The 21,214-nt window shown below is 53.2% G+C and overlaps 2 protein-coding genes across 2 annotated transcripts; one reads left to right on the top strand and one right to left on the bottom strand.

The window, feature by feature from the left end:
* Positions 1 to 1,837: 1,837 nt before the first annotated feature.
* LOC132655282 (basic proline-rich protein-like) lies at positions 1,838 to 5,302 on the bottom strand. The gene is made up of 2 exons (XM_060387912.1): positions 3,412 to 5,302; positions 1,838 to 2,306 (listed from the first exon to the last, which is right to left on the bottom strand). Exons 1-2 carry the CDS (start codon positions 3,855 to 3,857, stop codon positions 2,291 to 2,293), a joined length of 462 nt encoding a protein of 153 aa, XP_060243895.1. The 5' UTR covers positions 3,858 to 5,302; the 3' UTR covers positions 1,838 to 2,290.
* Positions 5,303 to 5,310: 8 nt separating this feature from the next.
* Zdhhc22 (zinc finger DHHC-type palmitoyltransferase 22) lies at positions 5,311 to 12,599 on the top strand. The gene is made up of 2 exons (XM_021653415.2): positions 5,311 to 5,836; positions 10,519 to 12,599. The coding sequence occupies exons 1-2, from the start codon at positions 5,311 to 5,313 to the stop codon at positions 10,782 to 10,784; spliced, it is 792 nt and encodes a 263-aa protein (XP_021509090.1). The 3' UTR covers positions 10,785 to 12,599.
* The last annotated feature ends 8,615 nt before the right edge of the window (positions 12,600 to 21,214 follow it).

Below are 21,214 nucleotides of genomic sequence, written 5' to 3'. Positions count from 1 at the left end.
GTCCTGAGATCTTGGGAATGTACCACCGTGCCCAGCTTTTCAAATCACATTTTAAATATGACACAGGCGGGGCTGACGGGTTAGCCTGCGGCCAATCTAGGAACTTTGGTTTTTCTCAGAAGAAAAATGGGTTTAATACTGCTTTCCCTCCCAGCTAGCTTACAGGGCTACTGAGAGACTCTCGGAATGAGATTTTAATTTTGTGAAGCTACTCTCTTATTGCATCAAAGTAACACAGTGGCTGTGAAAATGAAGGCGGTGCTGGCAAAGTGAAGCAGCACCTCTAGGTAGATAGTCTGTAATAATCCAATTCCAACTTGTTCCGATGACGGAGACGAAGATCACATTAAGATGGTTTCCAGATCCTTTCGGGCAGGGATGGCATCTTCTCATTAAGCCCTTCTCATTGAGGCCCGGAAGCACTTCGTGGTTGCTCACGGCTGTGGTTAGTTGTCAGCTGTCGAGGGCATCCCGCCGGGAGACACCTATCACTGTCTTAATTTCGGACTAACCTCCAGACCCCAGCCTCCATTTTCCACGGTCTACCTGTGCTAAAAGCATGACTATGAAGCATTACCCCGCCAGCCCTCGTCACCTCAACTCCGTGCACCCCTCTCAACATGTGGGGAGCCTGATGGACATTGTGTGTGTTGGGGGAGGGGGCCGTCTGTCACCCCAAGGAGAAGCGCCTACTCACCTCACCTCACGGGGTTTCTTCCTCTGGATACTGTGTTTACTCTGTGGTAAAACAGGAATGATTGCCACTTCGGAAGGGAATTTATCTCATTCAAATAACACCACTAAATTGAAAGATGTACAGCACACATCTCCAGGAGAGTGCTCAGCAGAAATCAGGTGCTTGTCTGATTCCCTGCCCCCTGGGGAACCCCGGCAGGTGCCATCACAGCTCAGCTATGAGACCAGATGACAAGGGCGATGGGGAATGCGCTTTAGAAACTATTTTCTGACACCGTCTGTGGAGAAGGAGAACGAGGCTACTGCCAGGGTAGTGGCGGCAGGATGGAAGGTCTATGACAAATGTGTCCTCGCCAAACATTTCAAAACCTCAAATACAGAGTCGTTGTTTTCTTTCCAGAGAGACCAGTATGGGTGCATCAACCAGAGTGTTTACCCTGGTCTACTCCAGGAAAATCAGAGACACCCCCTCCCCCTCAGTATTTCTTAGACAGGGCCGGAGTTCTCAGGGTTTGTTTGTTTGTTTAGAATAGAGGAGACAGAGAAAGAGCCTAGAAGAAAGCAAGGAGGCAGACAGGGGAGAGAAGAGTGCTGCAGGGTCCCTCTGGGCCATCGGAAGCGTGGATGTTGTTCTCCTCTTATGGATGCCAACACAGAGGGCAGAGAGGTTAAATCACCTGTTCAAGTCCGCGTGGCTGGGAAGTGACCCCTGAAGTATGATCTTCTCAACCCGAGGCCAGAATCAAAGTGAACTTTCCGGTTAACCTTCCTCTGGAGTTTCGTCAGGGGTGCTGGGCTGTTCTCTCTCCCTCTGTTCCTTAAAAGGTCCTCAGAATCAGGAATCTGAGGCCTAGAGCTTCAGCTCTAATGCCCTGTTCTCTTCATAAATTTGGTTTCTAAATAAATAATCATCCTGTCCATTCCAGTCTGAACCTCTCCTCCCTCCTAGATGGCTGCTCCCTCCCCCCACTGACATCTTCCCCCGTTAGCCTACCTCCCTTTTCACACACACGCACTCGAACACACATACATGCCACACACTCACCTTCCCCGAACACACCCATATGCAAAATAAAATTAGAAACATGCCCCAACTCTCAAGGTATTTAAGGAATGAAGATTTTTTTTTTTTTCAATCAGTATGGCTCAGGCTGAGCCCTTTGGGCCCCCTGTGTGAGAGGCTGGCAGAGCTTGTGAGGAGGGCCAGGCAGCTCGTGACTCAAGACCTCTCGGGCTTCCTCGCGTCTGTCCTTGCGTCTGTCCTGGCGGTTCTCAGAAGCTGGTGTGCAGCACCTCCCTCTCATATATACGATTCTTTTAGAACAACATGAAAAGGTTTCCTGGCCCCTTTTTTATTTTTATGTATGCTGATAAAATACAGGGAAAACAGTGTCTGATGATTCAAAAATAGAGGCTAAACCGATCGGCATATGGCCTCCACTTCAAAGGATTGCTCGTTTTAATCAACCGGTTGAGATGGCGGTGAGCTCTTGTTATGTCTGCTCGCACACAGGGGAGTGGAGAAGGCAGCGATGGGAGCCGTGACAGCTTGGGAAACTGAGGCTAGTAAAGGCGTTGATGTCATTGCAATGTTTCATTGTCTTAAACTCCTGCATGCATGGGGGCACAGAGAGAGAGAGACAGAGACAGACAGACAGACACAGAGGTTTACCATACACTAGTGTCACATGTGTCAGCTTCGTGTCACATGTGTCAGCTTCGTGTCTCATGGCACACGCGTGAGAGCAGTGTGAAAAGGAGATGGGGCAGGAGGAGTTTCAGATCCCGGCTCTGTATCTGGACAAACCTCTCCTCATCCTCCTCTCCCAAATCAAAGCTGCCCCTGGATCCCAGGTGATGCTGAAGTGGGCAGAGGCTGAGAACAGGAGCATTGTGCGAGAACCAGGTTCAAACCCAGGCCCCACCACTCCCTTGCTGCACGACTTTGGGCGTGTGACTCGGGGTCACCTTCTTGCCCCTAGAATGGGGCTCAGCTAGCTTCAGGGACCATACTGGAAGGTTCATGCCTCTGTTGTGCGGGGTTCAGCAGAGTGCCTGTCACTGAGGAAAGGGCCCGTCTGTAGTGTTCATGATGATGATCTAAGACTCCAACAGCCCTCATTCCCTTTACACCTCCTGTCGCCCAGTCCTCCATTCTACAGAACACGCTGGGACGTAGGCTCCCCCAGTAAATGGTGATGTTTGGATATCCACAGCCAGTTAGGTTGGTCCCCACCCCTCAGTTCACAGCCCTTCCGAGATAATGCCGATCTTCCTGGGTAAACTGAGCTCTCAACATCCCGCACCCCGACCCCCTAACCCCCAACCTACACTTAAGGTTTCCTTGGTCCTAGCCAATAGCGGGGAGGGGTCACAAACAGGAAGAGGGAAGGAAGGGAGGTCAGGGTACGGCTGAAGCTTCTGCACCAGGGCTGAATCCCCATCTCCCAGCTGGATTCAGGGTTGCAGTGAGGCAGGGCGCCACAATCCGCCAGGAGGGGAGGGGGGAGAAGGGCGGTGGTGTGGGGGGGCAAGTCCTCAGTGCTGAGCCAGTGGCCAGAGCACCGCCCCCAGGAGCGGAGGGAGGGAGGGGTGGCGGGGCTGGGGGTGGGGGTTGCCCAGCTGCCATCCCCGCCGCCTCCTGGCCCCCACTCTCTGGCGCCCCAAGTAGGAGGGCGGCAGCTGCCCGCTCCCTCCTCCCCACACCCCCGCTACCTGCCCAGTCCCCGAAGCGAAGCGTGAGGAGGCTGAGAGCCAGTCGGGCGAGCCCACAACTTTGCAGCCTCAGGGAAGACCAGGGCTGGTGTCCGGGGCTCCTCCTGTCGCGACCGGAGCTCGGTGAGTTCGTTCCCCAGCCCTCTGCGGCCGCTCCAGGGGGGGCGGCTGCCCGGGTATCCGGGAGTCAGTGGCGGAGGAACCGGCGGGTGCCCGCGCTGCCTGGGTCCGCAGGGCTCCGGTGCCGCCCTCGGAGGCCGGTGAGGCGGGCGCCGGTGCTGAGCGGACAGCTCCCCAGGCGCACGGCCGCCGGCGGCCACTCTGCGCTGGTGGTGGCTCGGGGGCGGGCGGCGGGGGGGGGACGCAGGGCCCCGGCTGCGGCCGCCCACCCGGCGCCCCGCACTCCCCCAGCCCCTGTCCTTCGCCTTCCCAGAGCCGCGGCGCATCTGGAGGTTGCTCCCGCGCCCCCCTGGCGACTGGCGCCGGGAAGACAGTTGCTTCCCCAGCCCGGTACCTAAGGGCTCCGTGGAGTGGGCAGCGCCCCCGTGGCCTCCGCGGATGCATGGCTGGGTGGGTGGGTGGGGGAGCTGATCCCCCAGCGATCACCCCCAGGCTTGCCCTGAACTGTGGCCCAGCGGTGCAGAGAGGCCGCAGGTCCCCAGAGCGGTAGGCACAGTCACCTGAGAAGGTTTCAAGGTGACCAATGTCTCAATCCAGACGGGACAGCCTGCACCCCAGGCCCCGTGGCATTCACCCATCCTGGGCGCATCCTCTTCTCCACAACTTTTCTCGTGCCTCCTTCTGGCCGATTACTTAGACCACTGTGAAGTTCTTCTCGACACACTGAACCTATTTCCCGGGGGTGGGGTGGGGTCCGGAGTTGGGCAGGGCCCCGGACTGTAGGAGTTGGGGCCGCGTTTGGCCCTGTGTTGGGGACCACCCCAGGCAAAGCTACCAAGCATCCACTGGTCCTCCCAGGACGGGCTTCTTGGCATCGAAAGGGTTTCGGCGCCTTGGGGATTGTTTGGGCTTCTCCCGCCAGGAAAGAGAAAGGCGGGTGCGAATGGGGGATTTCAATTTCCTTGCCTCAAAGGAAAACACTCCCTCAAAGATTTTATAGAAATAAGCAGGGCAACCAGAGGCTGGAAAATGAACTGCTCACGATCCAGTGGCAAAGGTACTCTGGCTACACACACCTCCACCCTACCCAGCGCCTGAACACGAGTGACTCTGTCCACTGTTTTAATTGATTTTTTTTTTTTTTTTTAAGGAAAAGCCAGGTGGCAGAGGGTAGGTATACACACACATACCCAGGCAACACACAAATATCAAGTACCTAGGCGAATGTACATCATGGTCCAGAGCACAGCTACTTGCAGAGAACCTTGGGTACCCTGTGAAGTGGCACAGAATAGTGCCCAAGATAGGAATGGGGGGAGGGGTGGGATCAGGATTTCCAAGAGTCAACCGGTTTTCTCCACTCCCACTTGCATCCTTCTTTTCCTCCAAGGGAAGCCTCGGCCAGAGATCCCAAAAGTGGGTTGTATCCACTACTGTGGTACTGTAGGAGTTCTGCCCCTCGGCTCATAAGCCTCACCCCTCTCCCTCAGATACAATCACTCCAAACTGCAGACAGGTCCTTCCCTTCTTGGGTCTTACCTCTGTGACTCCAAGGCCATAGGGACTTTTCCGGAGTAGATCTGGCCAGCTGCGGTCTCTGGGTCACTAACCTGCTTGGTCCCAAATTCGGGAACCCGGAAAGGATGATCCAATGGGTCAGGGTTTGGGAGAGTTGTGTACAGCCGCTCCGAACCTTCAACCAGGGAGACGAAGGCCGGGACCCTGGACAATCCTGTAAGGCTCCCTCTCTCCTTGCGCCCCTTAGGAATGTAATCGAGGATGCTGGCCCTGCGGCTGCTCAACGTGGTGGCCCCCGCCTACTTCCTTTGCATTTCCCTGGTGACCTTCGCGCTGCAGCTCTTCCTCTTCCTGCCCAGCATGCGTGAGGACCCCACAGCCACCCCGCTCTTCTCGCCTGCTGTGCTTCACGGGGCGCTCTTCCTGTTCCTCTCAGCCAATGCCCTGGGCAATTACGTCCTGGTCATCCAGAATTCCCCAGACGACCTGGGTGCCTGCCAGGGAACCTCCTCCCAGAGATCTCAGTGCCCACCACCCAGCACCCACTTCTGCCGAGTGTGCTCCCGAGTCACGCTGAGGCACGACCACCACTGTTTCTTCACCGGCAACTGCATCGGCGGCAGAAACATGCGCAACTTCATCCTGTTCTGCCTCTACACCTCGCTGGCCTGCCTTTACTCCATGGTGGCCGGCGTGGCCTACATCTCAGCTGTCCTTTCCATCTCCTTCGCCCACCCCCTGGCCTTCCTCACGCTCCTGCCCACTTCAATCAGCCAGTTCTTCTCCGGTGAGTGGGCCTTGGCAGGCAGGTTCCGAAAACAAGACCCCCCGGCCCAAGCCCAAGCTTTTCAAATAAAAACACAGGGATACCCAGCTCAAGCTGTCAGATAAACAATTGTTTCGGTATGATGATGTCCCGGTACTGCAGGAGGTCTAATAAGAGAGCAGATTGTAATCTATCAGTGATTCCGATGAACTGGGCAGGCTCTCTTTTGCCTGACATCCCAGCCTCCGCATCTTTTCCTACTGTAAGCTACCCATAAAATAATGGTACCCAAGCTCTACACTTCTGAGGCCGGGCACATTCCTTCAGAGCTCATGCTACGTTTCTCCACTGGCCTGAACCTCAGGCCTGCTCACCCATTCCTTCAGGTGCCCTTACCAAATAACCACATCGAGGGTACACTTGGCTTCAGGCTGTTGCTGGGCAGGAGGCTAACTTCCAACCTCCCTCCCACTAAGTGTGACTCCACCAAACTCTCCTCAGCCGGCAGGTGGCTCAGAGCCAACCCGCTGGCTACAAGTCCACACTCCAGAGATCCAGCCTGGTGTGTGATCTGACCTTCTGGAAGGTTCTGACACCTGCTAGAGCCAGGCACACAAGCCCACACCCTGGAGCTCGCAGAAGCACCACGGTGAGGGCTGTATTTTGAACAGTATGTTTCAAAGAACATTCCATGGCACCTGGCCCTGGGAGGCCCTGCTACTGGTGGCAGTCCCGTTTTATCTGGCCCTGGCATTGGTCCCTACTTCGTTCCCTTCTACTCTTTTTTTTTTTCATCTTGACTTTTGATTTTGACCAATTTGAGTTCTACAGTTAGTAATGTGCACACAAAGGTATGTATGTGCCTGGTGTTCGTAGGTCCATTTCTCAGATAAAAAGGAAAAAAGAAAAAAAAAAAAAAAAGCCCAAACACAAAACCGAGTCTTAGCTGAGACTAGATGACCTGCCTATATCTTATTTCCTTAGACTATCTGTCTCTGACTTGTATCCAGGTGCTTAAACCACAATTCAGTGTTCTTCCTTACTGTCCATATTTTTAAACTCAGTAACTTGACCTCTCAGGGTCAGAAAAAGACAGCTACTTCTACAGAGAGCCTGCCTGTCCTGACACCTGGCCTAGACTGCACTGGGCTAGGCATGCAAGAAAAAAAATTTTTTTTCTGTACCCTAGGGGAACCCTCATTTTAGCCTTTGTTGAATCTATAGCTCAGCTATTCCCAGACATAGAAGTATTGTGCCATTTGGCAGTAGGAACACAGAGACTCGGGGAGGACCAGCCATGGGAAATGCCTAGAGAGCTGGTGGCTAAGCTGGGCCCAGAACTTGGAGCTCTGAGGCCTTCTGGATCTTGGTGCTGGCATAGGAGGCTGCCAAGACTGAAATAAGCAGGATGGGGGAGGGTAGGTGGGTGGGCTGGGGGTGGAGTGTGAGAGCAGGCAGGTGGAGCGATAGAGAGAGCCAGAGAACCTGATTGCACATCCTTTTCCAAGTAGTCTCACCAACCATAAAAATGGGTGGTTCCAGAAGGAGGACCTTGAAATGGTTTGATTTAAGTCTGGGCGTGAGGCCTGTCCATATGTGCTAGGTTTTGGAAATACGGAAGAAAGGGAGCCTCTCGCTTTGATCTGACGGGAGAGAAAAGCCAGCCCATGCCTACCTCAGGGCCCAGAACAGGCGTCTGTTCTGGCTTTAGAATGAGTCTCACCATCGTTCACCATTCCCGCTAGAAAAAAGGAATTTGAGGCTCCTCATCACCAGATCCATCCCATCTTCCTCTTTTGCTGACCCTTCACACCCTTCCCTGGCCTTCTTCATGTACATACACTCTCCTGTTCAGCTTCCTCCTTTGAGATTCTTCTTCCCTGGTTCCCTTTACAAACGGTCCAGAGCATACCCTCTCGGCTGCTCAGGAGAGCCTGTGGGCAGGAGGCTATACCAAGGCAGTTACTTAATTCAGAAATCACCCCTGCCGCTGGCACTTGAGATGACTAGAAATGGGACCCTGAATGGGACCCTGAAAGCCTCCCACCTTTATGTGGGGGAGGGGTCTTCTAAAATGCTACTGGCCACTGACTCCAAACCCTTAGGAAATGTCAAAGGTAAGAGGAGGGTAGGGATCGGTTGAGGAATTTTGAAAAGGTTTTCCTTCTTTTGGCTTTGTGTCGCCTCTGTAAGCCTCATTCTTATGTAGAGAATGGAGATGACACCATTTGACAGGTACTATGGCATTCACATTAGCATCTGTTGGTAGATGCCACTAGAAGACCCCAGGAGGAGGAAAGGGAGGGCTAGAATTTATTGAATACCTATTTTGTATCCCACTAGACATGTCTCATTGCATCCAGTCCTTAGGGCAAATCTGGGACATGGGTATTATGGGATTTTGTTTTGGTTTGTTTTTTGTTTGGTTGGTTGCTTGTTTTGTTTTGTTTTTTAAGGCTGGGGAGTCAGTGGCTCAGCCAGGTCAAGCTGCTTCTGAGCCATGCAGCTTTGGATTCTGGATTCATTTTTTTTCTACTCTGACACCCTGCCTGTCTGGTCTTGCTTCATGCCGAATGGGCCTCTTTGGGAGGAAGGGAGCTGCCTGTACCCAGATGTATTACAGAATGTGCTGGGGGATGGTTTGGCACAGGTGTTAGAGATGGTTGTGGTGGAAGAGCGAGGAGAGAGAAAATTAGATGATGTAATCTTTCAGGTCCCTTAAGAAAGTTTTGTGATTTTTCTGAACGAGAAACTATTCCTATATAGTTTAAAGGCACTGAAGCAGCCAGGTAACTTCAAACACTCTGAAAGAAAGAAAGAAAGAAAAAGCAGGTCCCCAGAATAGCCTTTTGTAACTGCTGCATGGAGCCAACAAAAGGCCAAAAGGTCTTTGCCTCATGCCTTGATTTAGAAACCTGTGGGGAATGGCTTCCATCTGCCTGACTTGTTCCTGGAGCTGAGTTGCAGGGCAGGCCTGAGCCTGACAGCTCTGAAACTCTCACATCCTAGCTTGAGGGCTAGCGTGCACATCAGTACTCTTCAAACTGGAAGGGCACCATGTCCCCAGGAGTCTCTGTTCTGCACATGGCTGCCCAAGCTAATTTGTACTGACAAGGAAAAAGTGGGTCAGGGGATGGCCCGGCCCCACTTGAGTCTGTCTCTTTGCTACCCTTGACAATGGCGGAGGGGCTTCACTGAATGCCAGCTGGAACGAGATTTCTGTCCTCCAGGCAACTGGGCCTCCTTGTCTCTAACTTTGCAGAGAAAATCCTGCTACTCAAGCTCCTAGGGTTGAAGGAAATAGGCTTCCAGTGATCAAGCCGGCAGATCGATTCATCTTGGCTGCTGAGTCCATCACGGATCAGACTGACAGGTGTTAACGCTCACTTCTAGAGAGTCTGGGAAGAAGTAGGCTGGGGCAAGGAAATGCTAGAGGAAGGGAAGACCGTGGAGATTTGTGTGGATAGACTAGGTTGTAAATCGACATCCCTGCAAGCAGGCACCCAAGCCTCCCCGGAGAAGGTGGTGTTGGGTTGCCAGCTGAGAGCCGAGAGAGGCCCCTACATTCTATCCTCTGCCCACTGCTCTGGCTGCCAGGCATGCCAAGGTAGATGCGTTCACTACAGCCACCGAAGCTGCAGCCCAGACTCCAAGCCCTGGAAAGGTGGGGAAAGGCCTGAGGGTCTGAGGATTTAAACTTGAACCATTTGGAGATGTAGGTTCCTCCTCTGAGCCATGACATCCAACACTGACTGTAAACCACAACGATGGTGACTCCAAACACCTGCAATCGTGCAAACTTATGATGCATGAGTGTAGCCATATTGCTGATGAGCAACCTAGAAGGCAGACGGGTTAAGAAACCTATGCAAGTCCACACAGCTGGGAGCGTCACACCTAGCATGGAACAATCTCTCCAGCTCAAACCCGGAGGACACTCGAGGTCTCTTACTAAGTGGACCTTTAAAAACAGCCACAAGAAGTGTGAGGTTTCAGAGGGTGTAGAGGAGGTACTGTCCCGTGGCAGGGTGCTGCACTGATGGGCCTTAGGGGCCTCTTGGAGTCTTAGTCCACTGACTTGACTGGCAGGACTGTTCTGGCTGAGTGTTGCAGCGTCTCCTTCTCTTGTTAACATTAATGACTGAATTGTTCTCTAAGCCGGGCTCTGTGTGCTGCCCTTGAGGCTGAGCTCGTGACTTGTTCCCATGACTAGGTCCTGTTCTCCATCATGCTGTCACTTCCCCACCTCCTCCCAGACAGTGCTCCCAGCCTCACAGGGAGAACTGGCTGCAGTCTAGACAGCTGCCCAGGTGCCAGCTCCCTCCTTAGGTTCCTAAGCTCGTTCCTTTTTCCTCCTATAACCCCTCCCACACCCCGTTTCCAATCCAGAAAGCGAAGCGTTCCCTAAATGTGCAGAGTCTAGGCTGTGCCCAGCTCTGTTCGCTGAGCTCATTTAGCGTGTTCTCCACCTCCCCAGGCCCCCGGTTCACCCCCTCTCTCCTCAGGAGCCATCAGCACTAAGAAAAACTTAGGGCAGGGAACTCAGCCACGGTCTCCCAGGCTGCAGAGCTGAGGCTGCTACAAATCACAACTTCTAACTCGTGAGCCTCTCTCCCTGCCTCGCAGCGGAAAGCGCCCGAGCGCGGAGCTCCTGGGTACGTGGCCTGGGTGTAAAGCGGTCTGGTGTTTCCCCTCCCCCACAGGAGCTGTCCTCGGTTCTGATATGTTCGTCATCCTCATGCTCTACCTCTGGTTTGCTATCGGCCTGGCCTGCGCGGGTTTCTGCTGCCACCAGCTGCTGTTGATTCTCCGGGGGCAGGCCCGCTACCAGGTTCGAAAGGGGGTGGCAGTGAGAGCCCGGCCCTGGCGCAAGAACTTACAGGAGGTCTTCGGAAAGAGGTGGCTGCTGGGCTTGCTGGTCCCCATGTTCAATGTCGGCACTGAGAGTTCCAAGCAGCAGGACAAATAGATGGCAAACACTTCTGTCTCAGTTCCTCCCGAACCTAGGACCACAGCATAAGCCCACCCTTGTCCCTATCTGTGACACACCATACTCTGTCCTAGGAAGGACCTCATATCCACCCCAGGTCTTCAACCCTCAGAGGATATGTTAACAGATGCCTCCTGACATGGAGGGGAAATGGCCACCTGGGCATCACTAGGCTGCTCTCAGGCCAGCCAGGTAGGTAGTTGCTAAATCTTTAGGGTTTTTCTGCTTCGAGTTTTCTTCTGCAAAGCCCTGCCCCTGCCCCCTGCCTGGCCCGTCCACTCTCATGTCTCAGGTCATAGCTGCTTTTGCTAAAGCCCTTCTCTTCGTTTTGATAGTGGAGACTGTTCTTGCTGCTGGCGGGAGACTCCCCAGGATATGGAGGCTGGTTAATGGTACAGTTTCCATGCATGAGCGGCAGTCAAGGAAGCTCTGCCAACTGCTAGTGAAAATGGGAAGGGTGGGGATGCACCCTCATCCCCTGGAGGGAGAGTCAGTGTGTGTGTGAGGGGAAGCACAGGCACTCGCTGCTCAGCCCATGTACAAGACCCTTTCCCCAGACACACCATCACTGACCTGGTGTTTTGTTAATGCTGTCCCCTGCCTGTCCCAGCTGGCCAGCCCAGCCCAGCCCGAGAGTTAGCTGGATACTTCTCCTCCCTGGGAGTCCTCTGGCCTCTCTCTCTTTGGCCTCCAGCCTCTAGATTTTTGCTGGATATTGGGAAGGGAAGATGGGAGAGAGAAAAGGGAGTTACTCACCCTTAAGTAATAATGGAAGTGTGTTTCTATATAGCCTTATATAATCGTGTGTGTGTGTGTGTGTGTGTGTGTGTGTGTGTGTGTAAGAGGGAGTGGAGGTGAGGAGTGTTGTTATGAGGAAGAGTGAGAATTGGAAGGGAAAGAGGGAGGGGCAAATGTATTGACTGTTTTGCAGCCGAAGCCATCCAGTGTTTGAATACAAACTGGAGTGAGTGCTAGCCGCTGGAGGTATTTTAACAGGAACTAGGCAGTTATCTACCAGAGTGCTATGGAAGAGATTTTTGGACTGGTTTGTTCTAGATGAACTTAGAGATCCCTTTCCACTCCTTGATTACAGTGTCATTTCTGATACTGCTGGGCCCAGGGGCAAGATCTTTAGAGTCACCTGAGAGTTACCTGCCTTCATGGGGCAGAGGTTAGAAGGAGCATGGGTTAGGGTCTAACAATCATAACACAGGCTTTCTGCACCCCAATCCAGCCCCTCAGGAGACTTCCTGATGTTAGCAGTGGCTGAGAGAGGCTAGCAGTGGAGGCAGGGAGGTATAACTGTAGTGAGGGTCAGGTCAGGGCAGTCGTAGGGAGAGAAAAGCCTGGAGGTCACGTTCAGCCCTGAGGAGTTTGTGGGAATGACAGAATATTGAAGTGCAATGTCCAGTCCATCCTGACTAGCTCTAGATGGGGGCACTGCCTTGTGTTTTGAGACCCAGAGAAACAGAACAGACCTCTGGGGCATATGAAGGAGTGGGAGCCACATTTAAAAAAAAAAAAAGCCCTCTCCTGACTTAGTTCCAAGGCCAATCCAACATCTATAAGTAGCTGGCCACAGTGACCAGAAGCCATTGATCCATAAGACCCTGGATTCTTGAACAGAGCTTGGGAGGATGTTATGCAGGCCCTACTTTGGTGCCCTCCAGAGGGCTAACATAGTAATGGCTCTTCTGCTCACACTTCTCCCTCCAACATTCATTCTTTTGGGCCTCCATTTGGTCATCCTCCATTCGTTCATCCGGCCTATATTTATCAAGCACCAACTGTGGGCTGAATCTTGGTCATGAGCCATCCAGATGCATACCTTCAAGGGTAGATGACTCCTATAGTTCTACTCTGCTATCTTGGCAGTCACTGAAGCCAGCCCCTTGGAGGGGAAAAGATGCAGCAGGGCAGAAGGGAAGCCTAGGCTTCCTCGGTGGAAAAGCCGTTAAGGGTATCTTTATTCACAATTCTGGGCACCCCGTTAGCGGCATGAAGAAACAAGGGTGGGGCGATGTCTGGACAGCTCAGGCCTTGGAGCTCTCTTGGCCCTAGAGTTCAAACTTGAAAGCCAGCCCTGCATTGTCCAGGCTCAGTACCATGGAGTCCAACATCCCAGAGGGAAAAGGGAGAACTTCTGGTGGCCAGCCCTTAAACACTTGTCAAGGAGGAGTGGCTGTGGGGAGGTTGCCAGGTGTGGTATTTGAGTAGCACTTGTGCCCATGGCCCTCTGTTGTTCATGAAGAATATCAATAAAACATGTGGTTTTCAACTGTCTTTGACTTGTCTGTCTGGTTGGCGGCAGTGCTTCGGGAACAGTGTGTGTGCTGCTGCTTTATAGTGATTAAGAAGCCTTCTGTTCCAGTGGGTAAGTGACTATAGCAAGATTCCCTGAACAGTGGACTTCTGGTACCGGGGGCTCCTCCCTAGAGACCCCAGGTTCACCGAACAATCTGACACCAATCCGGGACTTGCTTCCACCTGCTCTCACTCCCCCCACACACCCACCTATGTCCATTGTGACTGGTCAGGGCCATGTGGTGGTAGTGGGACTCTCAGCCCTTCTGGGTAGTAGGTCTTTAGCACTGCGGTCTGTGGCCCGCAGAGACCATCAACGAGAGATGTCATCTGAGAATGTTTCCTCTTCCTCTTTCCCTTTGGTAAAGAAGGGTAGGTGAGGAAGAGGATGGAAGGCCATCTGCTTCTTATCTCAGCAAGCAGCCTGACCGGAGGAAAAGCCTCCTGATATCTTCCAGCCTTAGGGGCAGCTGGGAGGATGCTAGCAACCTCTGAGTGTGAGCCTCCCAAGCATCCTAAAGCTAAGCAGGCCTGGACAGATGGAGCACAAAGGGCAAATGCTGGTTCTGTGTGACCTTTCAAAGCCCCGGCCACCACGTAGCCAGCACACCAAACCCTTGCTAGATCAGACATCCCCTTGTCAGCATGTTCTAAAGAGCATGGCCTGTCCATCCATAGGCCAACACTGCAAGTGCCCTTTTCAGCCCTGCATCCTTGATCTTAGCCAGGGTGAGGCACGTAGTCACTGCTCAACAATTACTACTGAATGCTTGCTTCTCCGATGCCATGCTCTGCATACTGCAGGCTCAGAAACCTCTAACGTTGTGAAGTTTTTGCTCTGGGAGAGGCTCCTAGGAGTGCTCAGAGAGGCATAGAGTGTATATCCAGATGTCAGGAAGTGGATGGGGTTTCCATTTGTGCAGGCATAGGTAGATGGGTGAGATCTTGGCAGCTTGAGAGGGAGACGGGCTGTAGGTAGGAGAACATGTCTGGAGCCTTGGAGCGCAGGGGCCATCCCAGTGAGAGGGAGTGAAAGCTCTGTGAGCAGGAAAGACTTTGAACACCAAGCTTCCGTTATCTGTGATGAGTTTGAGGGACAACAGGGAGCCACTGACATTCCTGAGTGGCAGGATCAGTACTAGACTGCAAAGAAGAAAAAAAAAAAAAAAAAAAAAGCAGAGTCTTGGAAGATAGGAACAGGGAGAAATGAGGTGGTATGTCCATATTATTTGGGCGAAGGTAGAATTGTGGGCTGGGGAAGAGACACTTCTCAGACACACGGCCTGACAGAAAGAGGACTCAAGATGGCCTGCAGTTTGAGACAGGGTAAATCAGGTAACTTCAAAGGACAGGTTGGCAGAGACACTGGGACAGGAGGGTCAAGATGCTGAGGATCTGGGCCGCAGGAGCGCCTTGCCTTTATCATTGACCTATTGAGCAGTTGGCAATGTTATAGTCAACTAGCCACTCTGCCACCTTGGTGGGGGAAGGAATTGAGGATTGGGGGCATCTGCAGGCCATATTTCAGCAGCTCAACTCTTGATCCCCAAAGCTGGGTAAAGGCCATGTGCCTATTGCAGAAAGAAATCATGGGCCCTCTGGCCTTCAGCCAGTAATGGAGGGAGGCACCTGTCTCTTGCCCTCAGTGCTGAAGTATCCCCCTCCTGACAGGGTGCATTCTCTGTTTTGACTCATGTCCTAGAGCTGGTCAAGCAAGGTATAAGCAGCCTCACTCTTAGGTCTAAGAACACACAAACTCTGGGAAGAAAGCAAACTTGAGGAACCTTGAACTTGTGACCCCTTTGCTGCAGCAAGTTTTCAGGGAATAATTTCATTCCCTAGGACCTCCATTGTCTTCACCATTGTCTGTGCATTTGCCTGCTCCTCCTCTTTGTGCCCTATGTCCTCCAAGTGGTCCTGCCTTGGGCCAGGTACACTCACAGGGATACTTGAGCTGTGCCCTCCAGGGTAAAAAAAATAAAAATAAAAACAAAAACCGGGGTGGGTGAGATGGCTCAGTGATTAAGAGCACATGGTGCTCTTCCAGAGGACCCGAGTTCAAGTCCCAGCACCCACATGAGGTCGTTCTCACAACCACCTGTGACTGCAGCTCCCGATGCCTCTGGCCTCTTCAGGAACGTGCACTCCTGTGCACAGATACACAGAGACACACCAACACACACATACAGACACACTCGCACAACTGAAATCAATTTAAAAACACTTTTAAAGAAGAAAGAATGTGCAGGGACGGATGATCCAACTGCTCGAGTGAGGAGCCTAGATCCTTGCAGTCCTGTGAGCCTGCTGTGTGGGGCAGGAGGTGCCTGGGAACAGCTTTCCCTCCTCCTACCCTCCATACACTTATCGTACACAATGCCGGCCCAGCTACTCCACTCATTCCTCCGGCATTCGCTGATGCTGACTCTGTGCCAGGCACAATGCCAAGAACCAGAAAAGCAAAGATGAATGAGCCTTCGGGGAGCTCACAGCAAAGAAGACAAGTTGCAGGCGGTTGTGATTCAGCAGTAGGAGCAGGCTGATGGGAGGACGGGGGACTACAGAAACCTGGAGGACGCGGATGGGCTGGGAGGCTTCCCAGAGGAGGCAGCCTGTAGATCAGGCAGGATCCATAGGAAGAGGCCAGGCAGGCAAGAGGGGCTCGGGGGTAGGAATGGAGGAAGGAAGGGTGTGCGGAGATGGAGGTTCCTGCGATCTCCAGGAATTGCGAGTCAGGGTTTGAAAGTTACGGGCTGTGGGGATTTGTCATGCAGCCACAGTTAGGGATCCCCTCCTTTGGGCCATGCTCCCCAAGGACCCTGACTCATCTCTGACAATTATTTCCCCCTTTGGTGAAACCATGCCTTGCCTCAGCTCATGGCGTCCTTTGGGTGAGGGAAGGTGTCAACTGATGTCTGAAAATGGCCTCCAGATTGGAAACCATTTCTGAGAGAGTCTGTCCAATGCTGCTGACAAAGTCACCTATGGGGCAGACAGTTTCTGTGTCCAGCACCTCCCTTATCCTGCCTGGCCAGGCATTCCCTGTGGCTATTGATGTCCGATGACCTGGTGGTCCCTTAAAGTCCTCCTCTCACTCTGTCTGCGCCTCAGTCCTCTGTAGAGCTTCACCTCCTCTGAACCAGAACTTGTCTGCCTAAATTTCCACAGCTGTCTATTGTGGCTATTGCTTCATCCAATGGGTTTGTCTCCTGCCTGCACTTTACACCCTCAGAAGGCAGGAATGGAGAGGGTGGGGTCCTTTGCCCCAACTCCATGCCTAAAAAAATTTTAATAGGATTAATAATGCCTGGCATTAGCTGAGCACCCCCCGTCTGTCTGGCCCTTGTCGCTTATACACTTCACCTGTATTAATTAATTCCCCATGGTCCCGTTGTGAAGTCAGCTCTGTTATAACCGTATTTTCCAAGTAAAAAAAAAAAAGATTGGGCATGGGGTCACCGAGAAGTTGCTAATTTGCCAAAGCCTCACAAGAGCCTAACTTCAGAGCCATACAGCCTGCTCCAGAGTTCCACCTTTCCTCCAAGTGCTGGCCTCTGCGTTGTGAATTATCGTCAACTTTAAGCAAATCCTCTGCTGAAAGAACAAGAAGCCAACTTTTCCCTCGATCTCTTGGGCTCATTCCTCCAGTGTACTGATGGGTCAGAGGAAGTAGTGTGGTGTGGGAAGGAACCCTCATGATGGCTCTCTGGGGGTGAAAGTAGCTGGGCACAGTGACCACTTTGCACCGGGGAAAAGCAGCTTTCTAGGCTCTGGGATGACACCCGTCTAGGGAAAGGCCAGAGCTCCTTCCGGCTGCACCCTTACAGAGACCAGGCACGGTCAAAGGGACAGCGTGATTCCAGCTTCTGGAGACTCCGGTAGAGGAAGCATGGAGGGGACCAGGGAGAGCAGGCTGCAAGAGAAGGCCGCTCTACACAAGCTCATCTGTGGTGCTGGAAAAGAGGCCTCCCGCAGAACCTTGGCCTGCTGCGAGTATGGTTCACTCCAGGCTGAGGACAGCGAAGGTGCGAAGTTCTGCAGGAGGGCCCCCCCCCCCCCCCCGCCCCGCACTACCCCAGACTGGAACCCCAGCGAAGCAGAGAGGAGCTGGGCTCAGCATTTCGAGGCCTTCAGTACAAAAGGCAGTCCCGCGTGCAAGCCCTCCCTGTCCTGTCAGGAAGGACCCTCTCTGGCCTGCTTGCGACACCTTTGCCCCTCGCCTTTAGTATCTCCCAGCAAAATTCCAGGCGGCATTTGCCACTAAACATCTTGAAATGAGATGCTTCCTCCGGTAGGGAGCTAGAGGAGAGGTGGGCCAGAGGCTGGTAGGGGAGCCTCTTGGAGGGGAGGGGAGGGGAGGGGAGGGGAGGGGAGGGGAGGGGAGGGGAGGGGAGGGGAGGGGAGGGGAGGGGAGGGGAGGGGAGGGGAGGGGAGGGGAGGGGAGGGGAGGGGAGGGCCGTGGGAGGGGCCCTGCCGGAGGACATCTCCCAGTATCTGCCACAAGATAGCTGGGCAAAGTGGCCTCACAGGTCCTCAGCCAGCCTGTGCCCCTCTCCCGCCGAGATCACCACACCGTGTGGCTAGTGAATCTGAATCATTGGGATGACCCCTAAAGAGGCAAGCATGACGCACTTCGCCACAGACTGCTGCCCCCCACCCCTGCCTGTCGTTCCCCACCCCCCACCCCCAGAGACCTGTGAGTTTAGGATCCCCAAAGTCCAAGCTTCCGGAAAGCTGAATTCTAACCCTATCTGCGCTGTGGAAATGCTACAGGACCTGAGCTACTCTGCCCAGTCGCAAACCTTCCACCTGGCGTGTTGTGGTGCGGACAGTGGGTACAACAGCAGGACTCGAACCTACGAGGAGAAGCAGTGCGGTGCATATTGTTTGGGAACCGGAAGGACTGGAGGTGAAGTAACCTGAATTTGATTTTGATGGATAGGATCTGCAGAGGTAGCATGAGCAAGAAGAAGCTGTTCTCGCGCTTAGTCCAAGACTGTAGAGATTGCTCACGGGGTCCAGGAACAAGAGAGCACGGCGGTGGCAGGGGGAGGCCAGCCCTGGGCGGCGAGGCACCTCCGAGGAGCCCGCCGAGGCTGAGAGATCCCTCGCCAGCGCCGCGTAATTAATCCGCAACAGCAGGGGAGAGAAAGCGGCGGCTCGCGGAGAAAGGAGTTAATTAGCAGCGCGTTCGGGAGAGACAATTAAATTACAGGAGACAACAGCACGCGTGCAAGACCCCAGAGCCCCCTCTGCCAGTCGCTAGGTGGTATTTCCGCCTAGCCATCCGCCGCGCTGGGCAGGCGGGCGCCGCGGTACCCAGGTCTGCCGGGAGGCGGCGCTGCAGCCCGCCGAGCCCGTGGGGACCATCCGCGCAGGACCCACCCAGAGCCACAGAGCCTGTGCCGGCTTCTTGTCTCGCCAACCCACAGAGGGCTTTGGCCGGGAAAGACAGAGGCCTGGGGCTGACCCGAGACCCGTCTCTGCATTGGTCAGGGGAGAGACAGCCTGTCAGGGAAGGCGGGGACCCGGCAGCCTGGTGGGGCACCCGGGCTATGCACCCGCGGGTTCCTGATAGAGCGCAACTCCTCGCTCTTCAGCCTGTAGCCTCCCTTCCTCACTGCCTCTCGGTCGGTGGCTTTATTTAATAGTGACCTTTCTTGCTCTAGCCGAATCCCGAATCCCGGGGCTGGTGAATGCTTGGCTTAGGGAAGTTCACCCAGGCATGACACAGACCTATACAGTGTAAATTTTTGTTGTTGTTGTTGTTATTTTTGTTTGTTTGTTTCGAGACAGGGTTTCTCTGTGTAGCCTCGCCTGTCCTGCACTCGCTTTGTAGATCAGGCTAGCCTCGAACTCACAAATATCCGCCTGCCTCTCTCTCCCGGTGTGCTGGGAAGTGTTTGTTCTGAAGAAGAAACATGGGCTCAGAGAGGCTGAGGAAACACACAGGTTGACATCCACATTCATTAGCCTCTGAGCCCTTCCTCAGCCTCTGTCTAGCCTGTTTTGAGCGTACAGCCTCACATAGGTGCTAATTAAATAAGGGCTCTGGGAGGAATGGCAGGTTTGTTTCCTTGTTTGTCAAAGAAGCGTAATTACTGAGAGGGATGTGAGGATTGCATGAGATGGTGTGTGTGTGTGTGTGTGTGTGTGTGTGTGTGTGTGTGTGTGTGTAAGATCCCTGGCAGTGCACTTGGACCAGCAAACGCTGGTGTCCCTGACCCTTGACAGTTTAGGGAAACCCTGGGGATCTTATTAAAACGCAGCAGGGCCTGCAACTCTGCATTTCCCACAAGCTGCTTCTGCTCACACTGCCCTGTGGAGGGCTGGTCCCCACCTCCCACTTGGTCTGCAGTCATCCAGAGGAGTGTCAGAAATTACTGATGGGTGTGGAACAGGGTGCCCTTCCTCCCAGAGAGGCTGATAAAACTGGTCTGGGTGTGACCTGGCATCATTTTTTTTAAGAGGTCCCCAAAGAGTATTGGTCTGAAGCGGAGCCTAGAGCTCAGTGGGGGTGTATCTGAGGGGGTAGGTGTGAGCAGAAGGGGGTTATCATGGGTGTGAAGGACAGACTGTGCTGAGGGCTTGGAGGCTGAGTCACCGGAGAGGTGGGGCCAGCTTTGAGATGAAGGGTCTGAGCAAAGGTGCGGCTGACAACCTTGGCCCTGATCCTTAGTTCCCACCTGGCCTGCACGGTTATAAAGAGGGGTGAGGCCCGGGGCAGGCTGGGAAGCGAAGGGCCCTTTGGCAGGTATTCTCCAGGATATGCCCTGAGAAGGGCTGCATTCTGGGTGTCTGGGCCCAGTGCCAGAGGCAGGCAGCGAGCTGGCCGATTTGCTGACTAACTGACTGTAAGTACAAAGCAAAAGGCTGGTCCTGGACTGAGGCCAGAGCAGCCCTTCCAGCCCTCATTTTCTTAACTGGCACTGTTCACCTACAGTGATCACGGCTGTTGAACACTCAACACGTGGGGTCACACTGGACTCCTTTACATTAAGGCCCGACCATCTTTTATCATTGATGGGAACAACCCAACAAACAAGGCCCATTAGGGTTCTGCAATTAGCTAGGCTCCTAGAGACACCAAATTCCCTCCTGCCATCATTCATGCTCTTTCTGTGACTCAAGCAGTATTCCAGCCTGTCACGGTGACACACACCTGTCATCCAATCCTCAGGAGGCCGAGGCAGGAGGATTGGAGAGAACTCGAGGCCAGAGTGGGCTACAGAGAGAAACTGTGTCTCAAAAAACAAAAACAAAAACAAAAAAAATCAATTCTGAGGCCGCTGAGTCACAATTTGGGTAAAGGCACAGATACCAAAGCCTAATGAGCTGAGTTTGATCTCCCAGACCGATCTTATGGAAGAAAAAAAGCAACTCCTAAAAGTCGCCCCCCAGCCCAGCCTCCACACATGCACACAGACAGACAGACACACACACACACACAGACACACACAAAAATAATGTTTTTTTTTAATCAAAATTAAGGTGGGCATGATATCATATGCCTTTAATCCCTGTGCTTAGGAGGCAGAGTTCATTTTCCCTGTGAGTTATCTGCGTGCCTCAGCCTCTCCAGAGTGCTAGGATTATAGGTGTGCACCACCATGCCTGGCTGAGAACCTGTCTTAAGCAAAACAAAAAACAAAATCCAAAATCAATGGGGCTAGAGAGATGGCTCAGAGGTTAAAAGCACTAGCTGCTCTTCCAGAGGTCCTGAGTTCAATTCCCAACACCCACATCGTGGTTCACAACCATCTGTAATGAGGTCTGGTGCCCTCTTCTGGTGTGCAGGTGTACATGCAGGCAGAACACTATACATAATAAATAAAATCTTAAAATAAAAAAAAAGCAGGGTGTGTGTGGCACAAATCTTTAATCCTAGCATTTGGGAGACAGAAGCAGGAGAATCTGAGTTCAAGGCCAGCCTGGTCAATTTACAGGGCTAGTTCCAGGATAGCCAGGGCTACACACAGAGGAAAACCACTAAAGTGTTTTGAAAAACCACTAAAGAAAGGAAGAAGGAAAATCAAACGTTATTCCCTGGTATGTTTGTTGGCGCTTCAGCCTCTGCCTGTGCTTAAATTTCCACCTGCCTTGAG

Source organism: Meriones unguiculatus, chromosome 7 (genome assembly GCF_030254825.1).
Source record: "Meriones unguiculatus strain TT.TT164.6M chromosome 7, Bangor_MerUng_6.1, whole genome shotgun sequence".
NCBI classification, from domain to species: Eukaryota; Metazoa; Chordata; class Mammalia; order Rodentia; family Muridae; genus Meriones; species Meriones unguiculatus.
The sequence above is the reverse complement of the archived record's forward strand: the minus strand, read 5'-3'. Positions and strand labels throughout refer to the sequence as shown.